This window comes from Mastomys coucha, unplaced genomic scaffold (genome assembly GCF_008632895.1).
Source record: "Mastomys coucha isolate ucsf_1 unplaced genomic scaffold, UCSF_Mcou_1 pScaffold3, whole genome shotgun sequence".
NCBI classification, from domain to species: domain Eukaryota; kingdom Metazoa; phylum Chordata; class Mammalia; order Rodentia; family Muridae; genus Mastomys; species Mastomys coucha.
Genome location: NW_022196909.1, coordinates 28257349 through 28273416, shown reverse-complemented (window position 1 = coordinate 28273416; position 16068 = coordinate 28257349). Strand labels below are relative to the sequence as shown.

The 16068-nt window shown below is 46.0% G+C and overlaps 1 protein-coding gene across 1 annotated transcript in view; it reads left to right on the top strand.

The window, feature by feature from the left end:
• Mypn (myopalladin) overlaps positions 1-16068 on the top strand; it is a 90095-nt gene that overhangs the window by 65923 nt on the left and 8104 nt on the right. Inside the window, exons 11-16 of the mRNA XM_031347982.1 lie at positions 3750-4343; positions 4948-5086; positions 8161-8382; positions 10468-10617; positions 12758-12840; positions 15161-15287. Of these exons, the coding sequence (XP_031203842.1) occupies positions 3750-4343; positions 4948-5086; positions 8161-8382; positions 10468-10617; positions 12758-12840; positions 15161-15287 (1315 nt within the window). The remainder of the gene's footprint in view (positions 1-3749; positions 4344-4947; positions 5087-8160; positions 8383-10467; positions 10618-12757; positions 12841-15160; positions 15288-16068) is intronic.

The window sequence follows — 16068 nt, the reverse complement described above, 5'->3', positions numbered from 1 at the left end:
ATATATATATATATATATATATATATATACACATATACATATACATATATATATATGAGTATATATATACACACACACAGACACATACATAACCTTTGTGAGCTCACATGCCCACAACCTTTACTACAAGCCTAAAAAAGGATCGTATTGATTTTATGTGTATGGGTATTTTGCCTGCATGCATGAATGCCCGATATGTATGTGCAGTGCCCACAGAGGGCAGAGCAGGTGTTGAGTCCCCTGGAACTGAATGTACAGACACTGTGAGTCACCATGAGAGTGCTGGAGATCAAGTCTCCAGAAGAGCAGCCAGCGCTCTTAACTGCTGAGCCACCTCTCCAGCCCTGTGTGGTTTTTTCTTTTTTTTTTTTTTTTCAATTTGTCACATAATTATTGCACAGTTGTGGAGTGCAGGGTGGCATTTCAGTACAGTAAATACACTGCATACTAATCAGTATAGTCAGAAAGGCCAGGGTCTCAGTTATCTCTGTGTTGGGACTACTCACACTAGGTTTGCTCTGCTTGGCTTCCTGTGCGCAAGCTTTGCATTAAAATGAAGGCTCATCCTTCCCTGTGTAGATGATTTTGCTTGTTTTCTTATTCTTTCAGTTAGCCATTCATACAGAAATTAGAGATAATGGTAATTTTTTTTTTCGAGACAGGGTTTCTCTGTATAGCCCTGGCTGTCCTGGAACTCACTCTGTAGACCAGGCTGGCCTTGAACTCAGAAATCTGCCTGCCTCTGCCTCCCAAGTGCTGGGATTAAAGGCGTGTGCCACCACTGCGCGGTGATAATGTTAATTTTTAAATTCGGCAGAAAGAAGGGCTACGCTGTATAGTCAAAGCCCTTCTTCTTCTTCTTCTTCTCCTTCTTCTTCTTCTTCTCTTTTCCTTTTTCTTCTTCTTCCTCCTCCTCCTCCTCTTCTTCTTCCTCCTCTTCCTCTTCTTCCTCTTCATCTTCCTCTTCCTCCTCCTCCTCTTCTTCTTCCTCCTCTTCCTCTTCTTCCTCTTCATCTTCCTCTTCCTCCTCCTCTTCTTCTTCTTCCTCCTCCTCCTTCCCTCTCCCTCTCTCTTTCTTTCTTTCTCTTTCTTTCTTCCTTTCATTTTGTTTTGTGAGACTGAGTTTCTCGTAGCCCTGGCTGGCCTTGAACTCACAGAGATCCTCCTGTCTCTGTCTTCCAAGTGCTGAGACAAAGGCATGAGCCATCACCGCCTGCCCAAGATAATCCTTTCTTTGAAACTGGCAGCCTGAATATCAAGCTGTGTAAAGTAATGTTTCTGAATTAAATATATCCATGTAATCAAAGCCCTCCAACTAGTTTGAAACAGTCTCCATACATTATTTTAACATATAGCCAGTTTGGAAGCCAATGATGAAGAATTAGAGACATAATCTGAGTTGCCACCTTTCCTACCCTTCACTCCTCTGTGTCCAGGAAAACAAAACTCAAAAAACAAAAAACAAGACCAAAAATTAACATTTTAAAAAATGAGCAAACTGTCAGATGAAAATTAGGATAAACTAAAAAGCCTATGTTTTAGGGACGAATGTGTCTTTTGTTGCTATTATCTTGAGACGGGGTCCCGAGTCACCAAGGCTGGCTTTAAATTTACTACGTAGCCCAGGATGACCCTTTTCTGATTTTTCTGCTTCTACCTCCTTCAAGCTGGGATTGCAGGTGTACACAGTGACGCCCAGCATTTATAGGGGGAGCTGGGGACTGAACCTAGGACTTCCTGAGTGCTAGGCAAACATTCTGTCTCTTCAAAGCCCAGACAAGTGTATCTTTAGTGCAGTGGTGAGCACATGAGAGTCACCTAGGGAATGGTAGGTTGACCGAGAGCATTGCTCTCAGCCCCTAAGCCGGACCCACGGAACCCGAAACTCTCGGTAACTTAACCAGATTCCGAGGCTGGCTAACATTGAAGAACAGCTGGCCTACATTTTGAAATCACTGTGTTTAGATTCCTTCCTAGTCCGATTAGCCCCTTGCGCATAGCTGCCTCCGGCAGGCAGGAGTCAGTCAGCTTTGTTTGTTTTACAGACTTCATGACAGTAATGAACAGCCTACACCTGGGGCCGGGTAAAGCCCCCGTACATATGCTCGGAATTAGTTGTCCTGATCAGCCGGGGAAATGTTTAACAACTGACAGGGCAAGAGAGCCCTCAAAGTCAGCCTTTGCCAACTTCTCCCACATGGTTTTAAGCCACTGAGAGTGGGATGCTGGGCCTGAGAGTGGGATGCTGGGCCTGGCACTTATCAGTCCTTCAGAGCCAGGGAGAGTTGGCTCAGGCGCACAGTATCCAAAATTGTTGCTAAAGCCACATTCAAACTTGATAGCCAGGCTTGTATTTTTGACTGTCTAATACTTTAATCCCAGAGATTCAAAATCCACAGGGTATGGTGCCAGTACACTCAGCACTCCAGGGACTGAGGCAGGAGGATTGAAAGCTCCAGGTTAGCTGGGAATGCATAGTAGACCAGTCTCAAAAAAACTAAGAAGTTAAAGATTTGCATTCTTGCCGGGCAGTGGTGGTACATGCCTTTAATCCCAGCACTTGGGAGGCAGAGGCAGGCAGATTTCTGAGTTCAAGGCCAGCCTGGTCTACAGAGTGAGTTCCAGGACAGCCAGGGCTACTGAAAGAAACCTTGTCTCGAAAAACCAAAAAAAAAAGAAAAAAGAAAAAAAGAAAAGAAAAGAAAAGAAAGAAAAGTGTGAAGTTTATCAGTATATGTATACATATACATATATGTATATGATTAAACAATGTCTTTTATGGCCTGGACTAACATGAACTTGACACATAGCTGAGGCTAGCCTTGAACTCCTGAGCCTCCTTCCCTCAACACTGAAGCACAGGGATTGAGGTGTGCCCCACCACACTAAGCATTACGGTAGGGCGCTTTGGAGAGCAAAACTTAACCTCTGTTGTAATTATAACGCTAAAGGTTTAAAGCAAGACCGCTTTGAATGAATGAAGACAGAAGGTCCCCCTCTTCACCGCAAAACTTTGTCAAGAGAGGGTGGGAACCATTCAGACACACTCAGCTCCTTCCCTAAGGCTGGTTGTGGCTGAGAGTGGTAGAGCCCTTGCTTAGCATGCACCGAGCACTAGATTCCATTCCCATCCAAGTAGCAGGAGTGCAAGGAGATAGATGCCTGCCGTCTACGCTGAGCTAGTCAAGGGCATCAGACCTTTAAACAGTATCAACGAGAGTAACACTGTCTCCATTTCTTTTACTTTCCAACTTGTAGATAAACATCCACAGTTACACAACTGAAGGGTCATAGCACAAAGAATATTCTGTTGGTGATTCTCTTGGGAAAAGGGAAAGACCAAAAGATAACCGCTCACTAGCAATTCTTAGGTGATGTCTTGCCACTTTGGTCCTCTTTGTCTCTCTCTGTCACCCCCTCTGTGCCCCTGCCTCCCTCCACAGTCACCCCCCCCCTCCCCGCGCCAGTCTAAAATAGTCATCTGTAACCCAGGCTGGCCAGCTACTGTGTAGCTAAGGATGGCCTTGAACTTCTCATCCCCCTACCTCTAACCTTTGAGTGCTAGGGTTACAGGTATGTGTGTCATGTGAATTCAGTGCCCGCAGGGGATCGAACCCAGAGTTCCATGCCTGCTAGGTAAGCACTCTCCCCTCTGAGCTACAGCCCCAGGCCAGTCTGTAGGGTTCTCTGAGGGGGGCGAGGCTGATGGTAACACGGCCCTTGTCTCTCCCTGCCCTGTTTTTCTGCAGTGACTCCACTCAGTTACAGCAGCTTCACAACCAAGTGTTACTGGAACAGCAGCAACTGCAAAACACATCTCCTTCATCACCCAAGGAGTCGCTGCCTTTCAACATGAGTGTCGTGAACTCAGCTCCCCCTGTAGTGACCATTTCCAGCAAGCAGGTCAAGAGTCCTGCTCCGCAGACATTCAACTTGGCCCGGCCAAAGCACTTCTTCCCCCCTTCAAGCTCTTCCACAGCAACCGTGTCCCCATCCAGCTCGCCAGTGTTCACCTTGAGCAGTACCCCTCAAACAATTCAGAGGACCGTCAGCAAAGAAAGCCTCTTGATGTCTCACCCCTCCGCGCAAGGCAGATCTCCAGGCGGGCTCTCCATCCAAAATGAGCCAGCTCCTCCAAGCGCAGCAGAGCCAGCAGTGCTGCCGGCAGCCACCTATTCCATCCCCAGTGGAAACCAGTTTCAGCCTCACTGCGTATCCCCGACGCCTGTCTCTCCTACCGGTCGGATTCAGAACCCGGTAGCTTTCCTTAGCTCTGTTCTGCCTTCTCTCCCTTCCATTCCACCCACCAATGCCATGGGGCTGCCTAAAAGTGCACCATCCGTGTAAGTATCTTAAAAGCTCAGAGATGCCAATGAAGAGGGGCGTGCGCACAGGATAGCTTGGTCCGGCAGAGACTCTTAGTGAGTCTCATTCTGAGATGATCTTATCAAATAGATACGAAGTGGAGATTGAATGGCTCAGGACAAGGGGCATGATTTGTGTTGTTGTTGATGATGTTTGATTTTTTGTGGCAAGGTTTCTCTGTATAGCCCTGGCTGTCCCTGACCAGGCTGGCCTTGAATGCAGAGATTCACCTGCCTCTGGAGTGCTGGAATTAAAGGCATTGCCCACCATGCCAAACAATTTAAAATATGCAGTAGAGCATTTGCCTACCATGAATGAAGTCCTAGGTTCAGTGCCCAGCAGTTTATAAACTAGGTGTGGTTTGCACACCTGTAATTCTAACACTGAGAGCCAATGGCAGGAGGAGCAGAAATTCAAAATCATCCTTGACTACATAGCTAGTTCAGGGCCAGCCTGGGCTACATGAAATCTTGCCTCGAGCTAATAAAATGCTTCTCCATACAGTGTTTTAATCCCCTGAGGGGTGAAGTCAGGTTGTTGGTTTACCCATGGAGACCATAGGTGTGGGAATTTATTTTGCAGACCGCCCCAGGGTCTAATGAAGAAAACCACAAAGGCCCCTCAAGCAGTAAGTGATGATTACATCCGAGAGATGAAGAACTCAGTGATTCTAGATTTGGGGAAGAAAGTGAATTTCAGTGACGTCAGATCACACCAGCAGGTAAGGCCACTGAAAGTCAGATGGTTGGATGGAATTTTGTTGGAAGGATATAACTCTGTTTAATACCGTCTTTGGGTACCGAGGTCATCTGGCCTCACAAAGTGGGCCACAGCTTCCATTGTAGAGTCAGCTAGGAAGCTTGTTGGTGGAAAATTGTGGTCCTGAAACGCTCCATAGGTAACTATGGTTACCTGTTTACAGGTAGTTGCCTAAAGTGGTCCCCTGCTACCCACAGAGGTGGTTTCCAAGACTCTCAGTACACGCCCAAGATGGTATCGCTGCACAGATACGTGTCTATATTAAAGCCTACTTTAGACAGAAGACATTTTAAGGACTGAGGCTGTAGCTGTAGAATGCAGCTGTGAGGCCCAGAGTTCAACTTCCAGTACAAGAAAGAAAGGAAGAGGAAAGGAAATGGGAAAGACAGGGAAAAGGAGTGTCGGGTGGGACATAGATCATCTGCCTAACGTGTATGAAGCCTTGTTTTGATTCCTTGGGATGTGGGGACCAGCAGGATGGGGTGTGAGGACCAGCAGGATGGGATATGGGGGACCAGTAGGATGGGATGTGGGGACCAGCAGAATGGGATGTGGGGGACCAGCAGGATGGAATGTGGGGACCAGCAGAATGGGATGTGGGGGACCAGCAGAATGAGATGTGGGGACCAGCAGGATGGGATATAGGAGACCATCAGGATGGGATGTGGGGGACCAGCAGGATGGGATATGGGGGACCAGGAGGATGAGCTGTGAGGACCAGCAGGATAGGATGTGGGGGACCAGCAGGGTGGGATGTGGGGGACCAGCAGGATGGGAGAGAGATGGGGGAGGGAGGGGGAGAGGGAGGGAAGGAGAGAAGGGAAAGAGAGGAGGGAGAGGGAGAAGAAGAGGGAGGGAGAGAGAGAGAAGAAAGAGAAGAGAGAGAGGGAGGGGGAAGGGAGAGAGGGAGGGGGAAGGAGGGAGAAAGGGAGAGAGGGGGAGGGAGGGAGAGAAGGAAAAGAGAGAGAGAGAAAAATAGAGAGAGACTGGGCCTGGCTTGAGCATCTGAAACCTCAAAGCCCACCCCCAGTGACACACTTCCTCCAACAAGGCCACACCTTCTAGTCCTTCCCAAACAGTTCCACTAACTGGGGGTCAAACATTTGCAGATGTGAGCATAAGGGAGCCATTCTCACTCAGAGTACCACATCTCCCTTCAGAGGATTATCCTTTAAAAAGAAGGTAGAGTTCAGGTAGTACCTTCTGAAGATTTTACGTTTAGATTTTCATTTGCTTTTGTGCACAGCAGCTGTAATTCTATGGGACCAGAAAGGACAGGTCATTTATCATTTATTTGAGTCCTACACTGGCCATATTGCACAGAAGGGGTATGTATGTATGGTGTGTGTGTGTGTGTGTGTGTATGTGTGTGTGTGTTATCTCCTTTGATCACAGATATCACTGAAGGCAGCTGATATGGAAACTTGCATTTTTATTCTGAAAGCAGGTAAGGCAGAAATGAGAAGTGACTTAAACCCAGTTTGGAAAATCAGAAACATGCACCTGTCCATCGATGGTGGACCAGTGGAGCCCTTTTCATGAGTAACAGTGCAGAAAGGACGTGGGTTTATTGTAGACACACTACTCCCACTTGCACAGAGCATCAGGAATTTTACGTAGGTTGTAACTTTACAGTTGGATCTGTGTGTGGCAGACACATTCGACCTTGAGATCAAGCAAACTGCTGCTCAAACTGCCCATCAGCTCAGGGATTTAGTAACTGGCCACACAGCATTCTCTGTCACAGTGTCCTTGTTCCTAGGCTCCGCCTGCCAAATGTTTTAATCTGTCACGGAAGCAGCTTGGCCTTTACATTCCTACTCTTACCTTAACACGTGTCTTCAGTTAGCACATCGGATTACACGGCTGGTACCTTGATCAGGTAGATCTGATTTTATAAACGTTTGGTATATCCGATTTTATAAACGTTATTACTCTAAAGCTTGCAAATAAACGTAACCGTCACACACCAAAGTGAGCTGGACCCAAACTATCCCTGTCATCGAAGTTCTCTACCAGCCTTTTTCTGAAGCGGGACTTTACATTTCACCGTGGGATATATTTTTACGTACTTCTCCGCCGTAAGCCTGACAGCTGGAGTTCATCCCCAGAACCCTTGACAAGGTAGAAGCCGAGCTGTGGCTGGTTGGTTCTCCTCAGCTCGACCCAGATCCAGACATATCTGGGAGGAGGGAACCTTAGTAGAGTGAATGCCTCCATCGACTGGCCTGCAGGCAAGTCTGTGTGGCATGGTGTTCATTAATGACTGATGCGTGAGGAGGCCCAGCCCATTGTGGGCGGTGCCACCCCTGGGCAGGTGGTCCTGGTCTGTATAAGAAAGCCAATTGAACAATCATGGGGGGCAAACTAGTAAGCAGCATTACTCCACGGCCTCTGCTTCAGCTCCTGCCTTGAGTTCCTGCCCTGACTTCTCTGGATGACGCAACCTCCAAGAATAAATAAACCCTTCCCTTCCCAGAGTTGCTTTTGATCATAGTCATCAGCACAGCTACAGAAACCCCCACCTAAGGGGCCAGAGAGAGACGGCTCAGTGGTGAAGAGTACTGTAAGTCCTTTCAGAAGACCTGGGCTCAATGCCAAGCACCAACGCGGTGGCTCATAGGCACATCTATGTCATACAGACCTGTGTAGGCAAAACATATAGATGTGTAAAGTAAAAATAAATCTTTTTTTTTTTTAAAGAAAAAAAAAAAACCTAAGACAAGCACTGACTCCAGGGAGCTGTCTAGGACATTGGCATGGGCCCATGGCATGTATACACAGCCCCTTATACAATTATATTAACAATGATGAGCCGGGCGGTGGTGGCGCATGCCTTTAATCCCAGCAGTTAGGAGGCAGAGGCAGGTAGATTTCTGAGTTCGAGGCCAGCCTGGTCTACAGAGTGAGTTCCAGGACAGCCTGGGCTACACAGAGAAACCCTGACTTGAAAAACAAAACAAAACAAAACAACAAAAAAATGATGATAAAGTTTATCTTACATAGACATTTCAATATACCCTTCTTCTTTGACAGGAATATAAAATATCCAGCTTTGAGCAGAGGCTGATGAACGAGATAGAGTTCCGCCTGGAGCGTACTCCTGTCGACGAATCGGATGACGAGATACAGCACGACGAAATCCCCACGGGCAAGTGCATCGCACCCATCTTTGACAAAAGACTCAAGCACTTCCGGGTTACCGAAGGCTCCCCAGTCACCTTCACCTGCAAAATCGTTGGGATACCTGTTCCAAAGGTAGGGAAGATGACCCGCCAGTTGATCATCAACAGCATGGAACTATATTCAGGGTCTTCAGAAAGTCTCATGGGGCTGGGCCGTTTAGCTAGGAGGCAGGGTTGTCACCTCGCCTCGAGTAGACAGGTGCTAGTATGTGTTCCTCACACCGAAAACAACAACAATAACAAAAATATCTCAGAGGGCTAGAGAGATGGCTTCACAGCCAGGAACTCGCTGCTTTTACCGGATGGAAATTCAATTCCCAGCACCCACGTAGGGTGGTTCACAAACACCTGTAACTCCAGCTCTAGAGCATCCGATGCCCGCTTCTGGCCTCTTCCTGCACCATCCATCCACCAGAGACATATTAAAAAGAAAAGTCTCTGGCTTAGGATGTAGCTCACTATGTAGTAAGCATGAAGCCCTGGGTTCAATCCCGCAAAACATAAAACCTGGACATGGTGATGCATGCCTATAATCCCAACACTTAGGAAGTGAGTCAGACGTTCAAGGCCACCCTTGGCTACATAGTGTATTTGAGGTCAGCCTAGGCTACCTTTTTTTTTTTTTTCTTTTTTGGCTTTTTCGAGACAGGTTTCTCTGTGTAGCTCTGGCTGTCCTGGAACTCACTCTGTAGACCAGGCTGGCCTCGAACTCAGAAATCCGCCTGCCTCTGCCTCCCAAGTGCTGGGATTAAAGGCGTGCGCCACTACCGCCCGACCCTAGGCTACCTTAATTCAGGAAAACAAGCAAAACAAAACAATCCCCACACACACACAAACACACGTGCAAATACATATGCACATACACACATGTACACACAAACTTGTCATACCACAGTGAAATATCTAGAGAATAAAAATGAAAAACAATATTCAAAAGTTAACAATGCCCTCAAAATTTAGCTAAAAATGTATCAGGAACAAGATCATTAGGCCAAAGAGAAATCAGAATTGTTAGGGTTTTTTGTTTGTTTGTTTGTTTGTTTGTTTGTTTGTTTTTTGGCAGGGCCTCATGTCATCCCCACTGGCCTAGGACTCACTATACAGACCAGGCTGGCTTCAAAGTCACAAAGATCCACCCGCCTCTGTCTCTGGAGGGTAAGAATTAAAGTGAAGTGCTCCCACATCAAACCTGGTTTGAATTTTAATACAAATTTAAAACAAATTTCTTAGTCATGGGGCCTTATTTTGGATGATTGGCCCTCTTAACCACCGACCTCACCCAGTTAATAGTTCTCATTGTGTTTAGTTTCTATTTAACACCCACAAGGTGCCTTTTGTCATACAAAGAGAGCTATATGGGTGTCCTTACTGTTAGGGTAGCAATCGCCAAGAATGTCCCATGCTTGTCACTGGCTCTGAGTCATCGCATTCCTTGGCAGTCAGAGAAGGCTTTGCACCCAGTGTGGCTGTGGCAGGGATCTGCTTTCACCAACAGGAGTGTGGTGGTGCCACACAGGGTTAGGTAATCAGGGCAAAGGTGGATGAACACCTACAGCCCTCCTGTTCTCTGCCCTGCCTTGAAGGACTCATCCTCACTCGTGCAGGGCCAACCACAGAGACATGCACAGCAAATCCGTAGATTTCTGTCTGGGAGTTTGGATTTTGGTCAGAGGGTAAATCTTTTGGTGCTAGTAGCCATGTTCTTCCCCATCCAATAAACCACATTAGCCTTTCAAGCAAGGCGAGCCATCCCAAGTGCTCAGACCTGGATCTATCTGCTTTACGACCGAGTCTTATATGGGATAATGGGTGGATGATTCAGGTTCCTCGGTCATCATTTTGCCTGCGAAGACATAGCGATCCTTCAAGTATCCTTAAGCTAATTACAAGGTACAATAAAGATAATCAAAACTTTACCACGGTGCTAAACCATATTGTATTTTTTTTTTTACTTAGATATTGTATAGGTACAGGTGGAGCTGCACAGTGTACTGTCATGTTGAATGTGTTTTATGATGTTTCTCAGTGTTTGCAAATGACGAGTATCTTGCAACAGAGATGGCGTTTGACCTTGGTCTCGTAGTTCTGAATATCTCTACCTTTGAAGATGCTCACAGTATGTCCTCACCAACAGTTCCTTGCCTCCCTCTCATGCCAGGTTTATTGGTTCAAAGATGGGAAGCAGATTTCTAAGAGAAACGAGCACTGTAAAATGAGGAGAGAAGGGGACGGGACCTGCTCTCTACACATCGAGTCCACCCACGGCGATGACGATGGCAACTACACCATCATGGCAGCCAACCCCCAGGTCAGTGGCAGGCCTCCTGGACACCAGCCGTCGTGGTTAATGTCGCTCGTGAATGAGACCTTAAGGACAATGAGAGGGAGAGACATGATTGCGCCTAACTAGAACACAGGGTGGAATTAAAGCTACTCACTGCCCTTGTCAGAAGACATAGGTGGGGCTGCAGGATACAGTTGGGTATTTAGAGTGCTTGTCTAGCAAGCTTGAGGCCCTGCGGTTGATCCTCAACACCCCATAGAAACAAGCAAGCTTAGTGGTGCATTCGGGAAACAAAGGCAAGCAGGATTAGTTCAAACTCACAGTGTATCGAGTTTGAAGGCAGAAAACTAATCAAAAACAAAAAACAAAAAAACAACCCAAGGGCTGAGTAGTTAAGAGCATTTGCTGCCCTTCCAGAAGACCCTGTTCAGTTCCCAGCACCCATATCAGACAGCTCACAGCTACTTGCACCTGCGGATCAGTGGGCTCTAATGCCCTCTTCCGCCCTTTGAAGACACCCACATACCTGGCAAACATACTGACACATACAAATAAATACAAATTAATTAAATAAATGAGAGCTAGAAGCGTGGGTCAGCACATTAAGAGTGCCCGATACTCTCTGGCTGAGGGCCTGGGTTCAGTTCCCAGCACCCACCCAGCAGTGGACAACCATCCGTAACTCCAGTTCTAGGAGTTCTGGACTCTTCTGGCTTCTAAGGGAATCAGACAGTTCACAGACGCATACTTGAGCAAAATACTCATACTTTACACAAGTCTTTTGAAGATTAAAATAAACCTAGAGAAAAAAAAAAGGCTCAAATTATCTCTCAAATTCCTATCAGATTTTTTTTCCTTTTAATTTTTTCTTTATGGATAAAAGTTAGAGAGCTGTTATCTTTCTTCTTTTCTTTTCTGAATGGGACTGTTTTCAGATGCCCCTAAAAGACAGGACAGAATATTTTCAATTGCCATTCAAACTGAAAATACATATAGCCATTGTTACTATTTTCATGCCTTCCCCTCCTGAAATGTCAGTGTTGATGAATTTCTATTGAGGAAAACATAAGAATATCTGGCCAGGCTCTTTGCATTGTTGCTACCAGTAATGTTAAATTCAGAAAGAAAAAAAAAAATATGCATATGCCCTCAGAGACCAGAAGAGGGTGTCAGATCCCCTAGAACTGGAATTATGTGGTTATGTGGTTATATGGGTGCTGGGAACAGCTCAGGTTATCCGAAAGAGCAGCAAGCTCTCCGAACCTCTGAGCCATCTATACAGCCCCAGAAGCCAGATTTGTTGTGGTGGTGGGTTTTTTTTTTTTTTTTAAGATTTATTTATTTATTATATGTAAGTACACTGTAGCTGTCTTCAGACACTCCAGAAGAGGGTGTCAGATCTCATTACGGATGGTTTTGGCCACCACGTGGTTGCTGGGAATTGAACTCAGGACCTTTGGAAAAGCAGTCAGTGCTCTTAACCATTGAGCCATCTCTTCAGCCCCAGAAGCCAGATTTGTAAAGCAGTGACTGTACAAGGATGAGGACCAGAGCTTGTGTGACTGCTGGGTAGGTATGGTGGCCCACCGGGTATTCAAGCCCCGGAGGGCAGAGATAGGGAAGCCCCAGTGCAAACTGCTAGCCATATTAGTCACATCTGCAAGCACTGGGTTCAACTAAGAGATCCTTCCTCAATGACTAAGGTGGAGAGTCATCTAGCAAGACTCCCAACATTAACCCCAGGCTTCAATAGACACATGTAAATACACACACACACACACACACACACACACATTTAAAGTTGCATTGCTTTTAACCAAGCAGTGGTGGCCCACAGGCCCACACATTTAATCCCAACACTTGGGACACACAAACAGGAGGATCTGAGTTTAAGGCCACAGAAACAGAAGGATCTCTGAGTTCAAGGCCAGCCTGGTCTACAGAACAGGTTTTAGGATAGCCAGGGCTATACAGAGAAACCTTGTCTTGAAAAAACAAAACAAAACAACAGTTGCAATGTTTCCTTTCCTTTTGAACACAGAAAGTCTCTTAGTTGTTTTAAAAAAGAAATAGTGTATAATGTTTTGGTGAAGAAAACATTAATATACATTGAAAAAATATGGATTTCTCCTTATTTCCATCTTGTCTGTTTTCTGCTTCTCAGGGGAGAATCAGCTGTTCTGGCCACTTAATGGTACAGGGTTTGCCCATCCGAAACCGACTCAGCCCTGCCGGTCAGTCTCACAGGTAAAGACAGGCGAGCCCCCTTTTGGGGATCCTTCCCGTGACCCCACTCACCACAGTGAACAGCCATTGTAAGGTCTGCAGATCACCCCGCTTACATGTATCACACACACTCCAGCGCCTCCTCCAGGAAGCTTGGAATACAGCCATCAAGCCTGACCCAAAGCATCCACGTCAGAATTCACACTTGAACAAAAACCCTCAGGAGATGCACAGGCACATTTATGCTTGAGAAGCTCCAGGCTTGGGCATTTTATTATTCTTTTTAATTTTATGTGCGTTGGTATTCTGCCCACATGTATATGTATATGTATGTATATGTGTATTTGTGTGTATACACACACACACACACACACACACACACACACACACACACACACACACACACACACATATATATGCCAGATTCCTCTAGATTATAGAACCTGGGTCCTCTAGAAGAGCAGCCAATACGCTTAACAGCTAAGCCATCTCTCCAGGCCTCCCATCCCCAGCTCCTTTTTAAAAGACAGGCTCCACTGTAGCCCAGACCCTTAAACTCACTGTATAGCAAAGAATGACTTTAAAGTGCTAATTCTGCCTTTGCCTCCTAAGTGTTGGGATTATAGGCATGCATCTCCCACTCCAAGCTTATGTGCTGCTGAGAAGTGAACCCTGAGCTTCACGCATGCCAAACCAACTGGACCAACTGAACTACATCCCTGGCCCCTTTGGCACGATCGTGGTGGTTCAAAAAAAAAAAAATTGTAACCATTAGTACCTGTTCACATAACGCATGATGAGACCCCTTGAAACAACCGACTTTTCTATCACCAAACAGAAACTTGAGGGCTGAATATTTCTGCTGCAGTCTGTTTTCCTCTTGGATTTTTACAAACCACGAATGAGAAAGAACCCAGCTTTCCCCTTGAATCTTGGGGTGTCGCAAAGACTTAGCTTTCCATAGTTGCTTTGAGGTTGATGAGTAGCCTAGCTTACCAAAGGAAGTAAAATAAAAGACCCGTGTCTCATACGGTGTCTTTGTGGAGATAACCTCTGCAGCCTCTCCTTTATCTTTTCTGTTTGTTTTGTTCTCCAGCACAGCTGTTACCGTTGATCACCCTTACTAGTTCAAGTTCATGGTCCTCTTTAGTTTCAGCCCGCCGGCCGTTTTATTACCAGACTGACTTTTCTCTCAGTCACGGTCATCCTGGTCTGAGTGACTCACACGCTTCTCTTCTTGGGGCTCTCAGACCGAGTATTGATTTATTTCTTTATTTTGATGGCTTTTCTTTTTTTTTTTAAAGATTTATTTATTAGGTATCTATTATAAGTACACTGTAGCTGTCTTCAGACGCACCAGAAGAGGGCATCAGATCTCATTACAGGTGGTTGTGAGCCACCACGTGGTTGCTGGGATTCGAACTCATGACCTTCAGAAGGGCAATCGGTGCTCTTACCCGCTGAGCCATCTCACCAGCCCTTTGATGGCTATTCAACAGTGCCAAACACCACAGAGAGGGGAGCTCAGCCGATGAACACTGAGTGACCTCAGAGGGGAAAAGGCCAAGGACTACTTGTTTTGTTTTTATTATTTTTAATTATGTGCATGGGCCGGGTCGTGCACACATGAGCACGGGTGCATTGGACCCTCTGTAGTTGAACTTAAGGGTGGTTGTGAGCCACCCAGCATTGGTGCTGGCAACTGAACTTGGGTCCTCTGGAAGCATCTAGCCCTGCGCTTATTTACTTGATTTCAGAGTTTTAGAAACAATGCTATAATGTATGGGATACTTGCTACAAAAAGCTTTGGGTTTGGTTTGGTTTGGCTTATGTGTGTGTATATATTTGTATCAGTTCTAAGCTGTGATTGGTTGATTGTTTGATTGATTGATTGATGATCTAGTAATTCCTCTCTACTCTAGGGGTGTGGTTCATTTGGTAGAGCCCTTCCTGACATGCATCAAGTTTCCCCGAGTACCATATAAACTGGGCATAATGCTGCAAGCCTATAATGCCAGCACTCAGGATGGTAGAGACAGGAGGATCAGAGATTAGTTCAAGATCATCCCTACTTGGGAGGCAGAGGCAGGCAGATTTCTGAGTTTGAGGCCAGCCTGGTCTACAGTGTGAGTTCCAGGACAGCCAAGGCTACACAGAGAAACCCTGTCTCAAAAAAAAAGAAAAAAGAAAAGAAAAGAAAGAAAAAGAAAAAGAAAAAAGATCATCTTTGATTACTAATGAGCTCAAGGTTAGCCTGGGCTATAGGAGACTCTGTCTCCATATAGCCATATAGCCTAAATGCATACAGTTATTGTTATACGTTTGTAAATATTTCTTGTAGAGGAAGGTCCAGAATGCAAGAAAGAGACAAAGAGCCTCTACAGGAACGCTTTTTCCGACCACATTTCCTGCAGGCTCCTGGGGATATGGTGGCTCACGAGGGCCGCCTCTGTCGGCTGGACTGCAAGGTATTTCCAAGCGCCTGTCCTTAGGGCCAGGTCTGTCCGTATTTTGTATGTGGTTATTTCTTTACCCTCGTCTTTGTTTGTGTTTGTTTCATGGGGTTTTCTCTCAGAGAAAGGGGTCTCGGGGAAGGGAGGGAAATTCTCCTCTCCATAGGCTCTTTCAGAGCCCTTGCTCTTTTTTGATACCATACACACATGTGTCATTAGCATCTTAACTCACCATATCTTAATAAAAAAAGGACAGAAGCATAAAATTGCTAAAGCAAAACCATTTTGTGTGGGCACTATATCAAGTTGATTGTTCATTTTGAGGCAATAACCAAAGGGTAACTTGTGGGCTTTTCTGTGCGGTCCCTGGAACTCTTCATGAGGTCAGAAGCTTGAATCGTGCATCTGTGGTCATAGGGAAGGGAGAGACCTCTTTTTCTCACACTAAGCCACCTCTGTCACCTTTTGTCATCCTGCATTCTAATTTCCCAATCTGAACTGAGGTTTCTCATTGGCAAGGCAAGGGTCTCTCGGGGTGACAGAACACTGACGTCACCACTTCTACGCCAGACAACTGTGCAGGGTGTTATGGGAAATGTAGGTGCAGGTCACTGCAGGCTAGAGAGCAAACATGGGCAGAGAGCTCCATTCTCTGTGTGACTTTCATCCCCTAAGTTGCTGCCTAAATAATGATCATGTTGTGTGCTCTCCCACCTCTCTAAACTTTAAAACATACCAGCTCCTGGCTCCTCTCCCTAGAGACTCTGTTTTAATATTATAATTTGTTCTCAAGTTT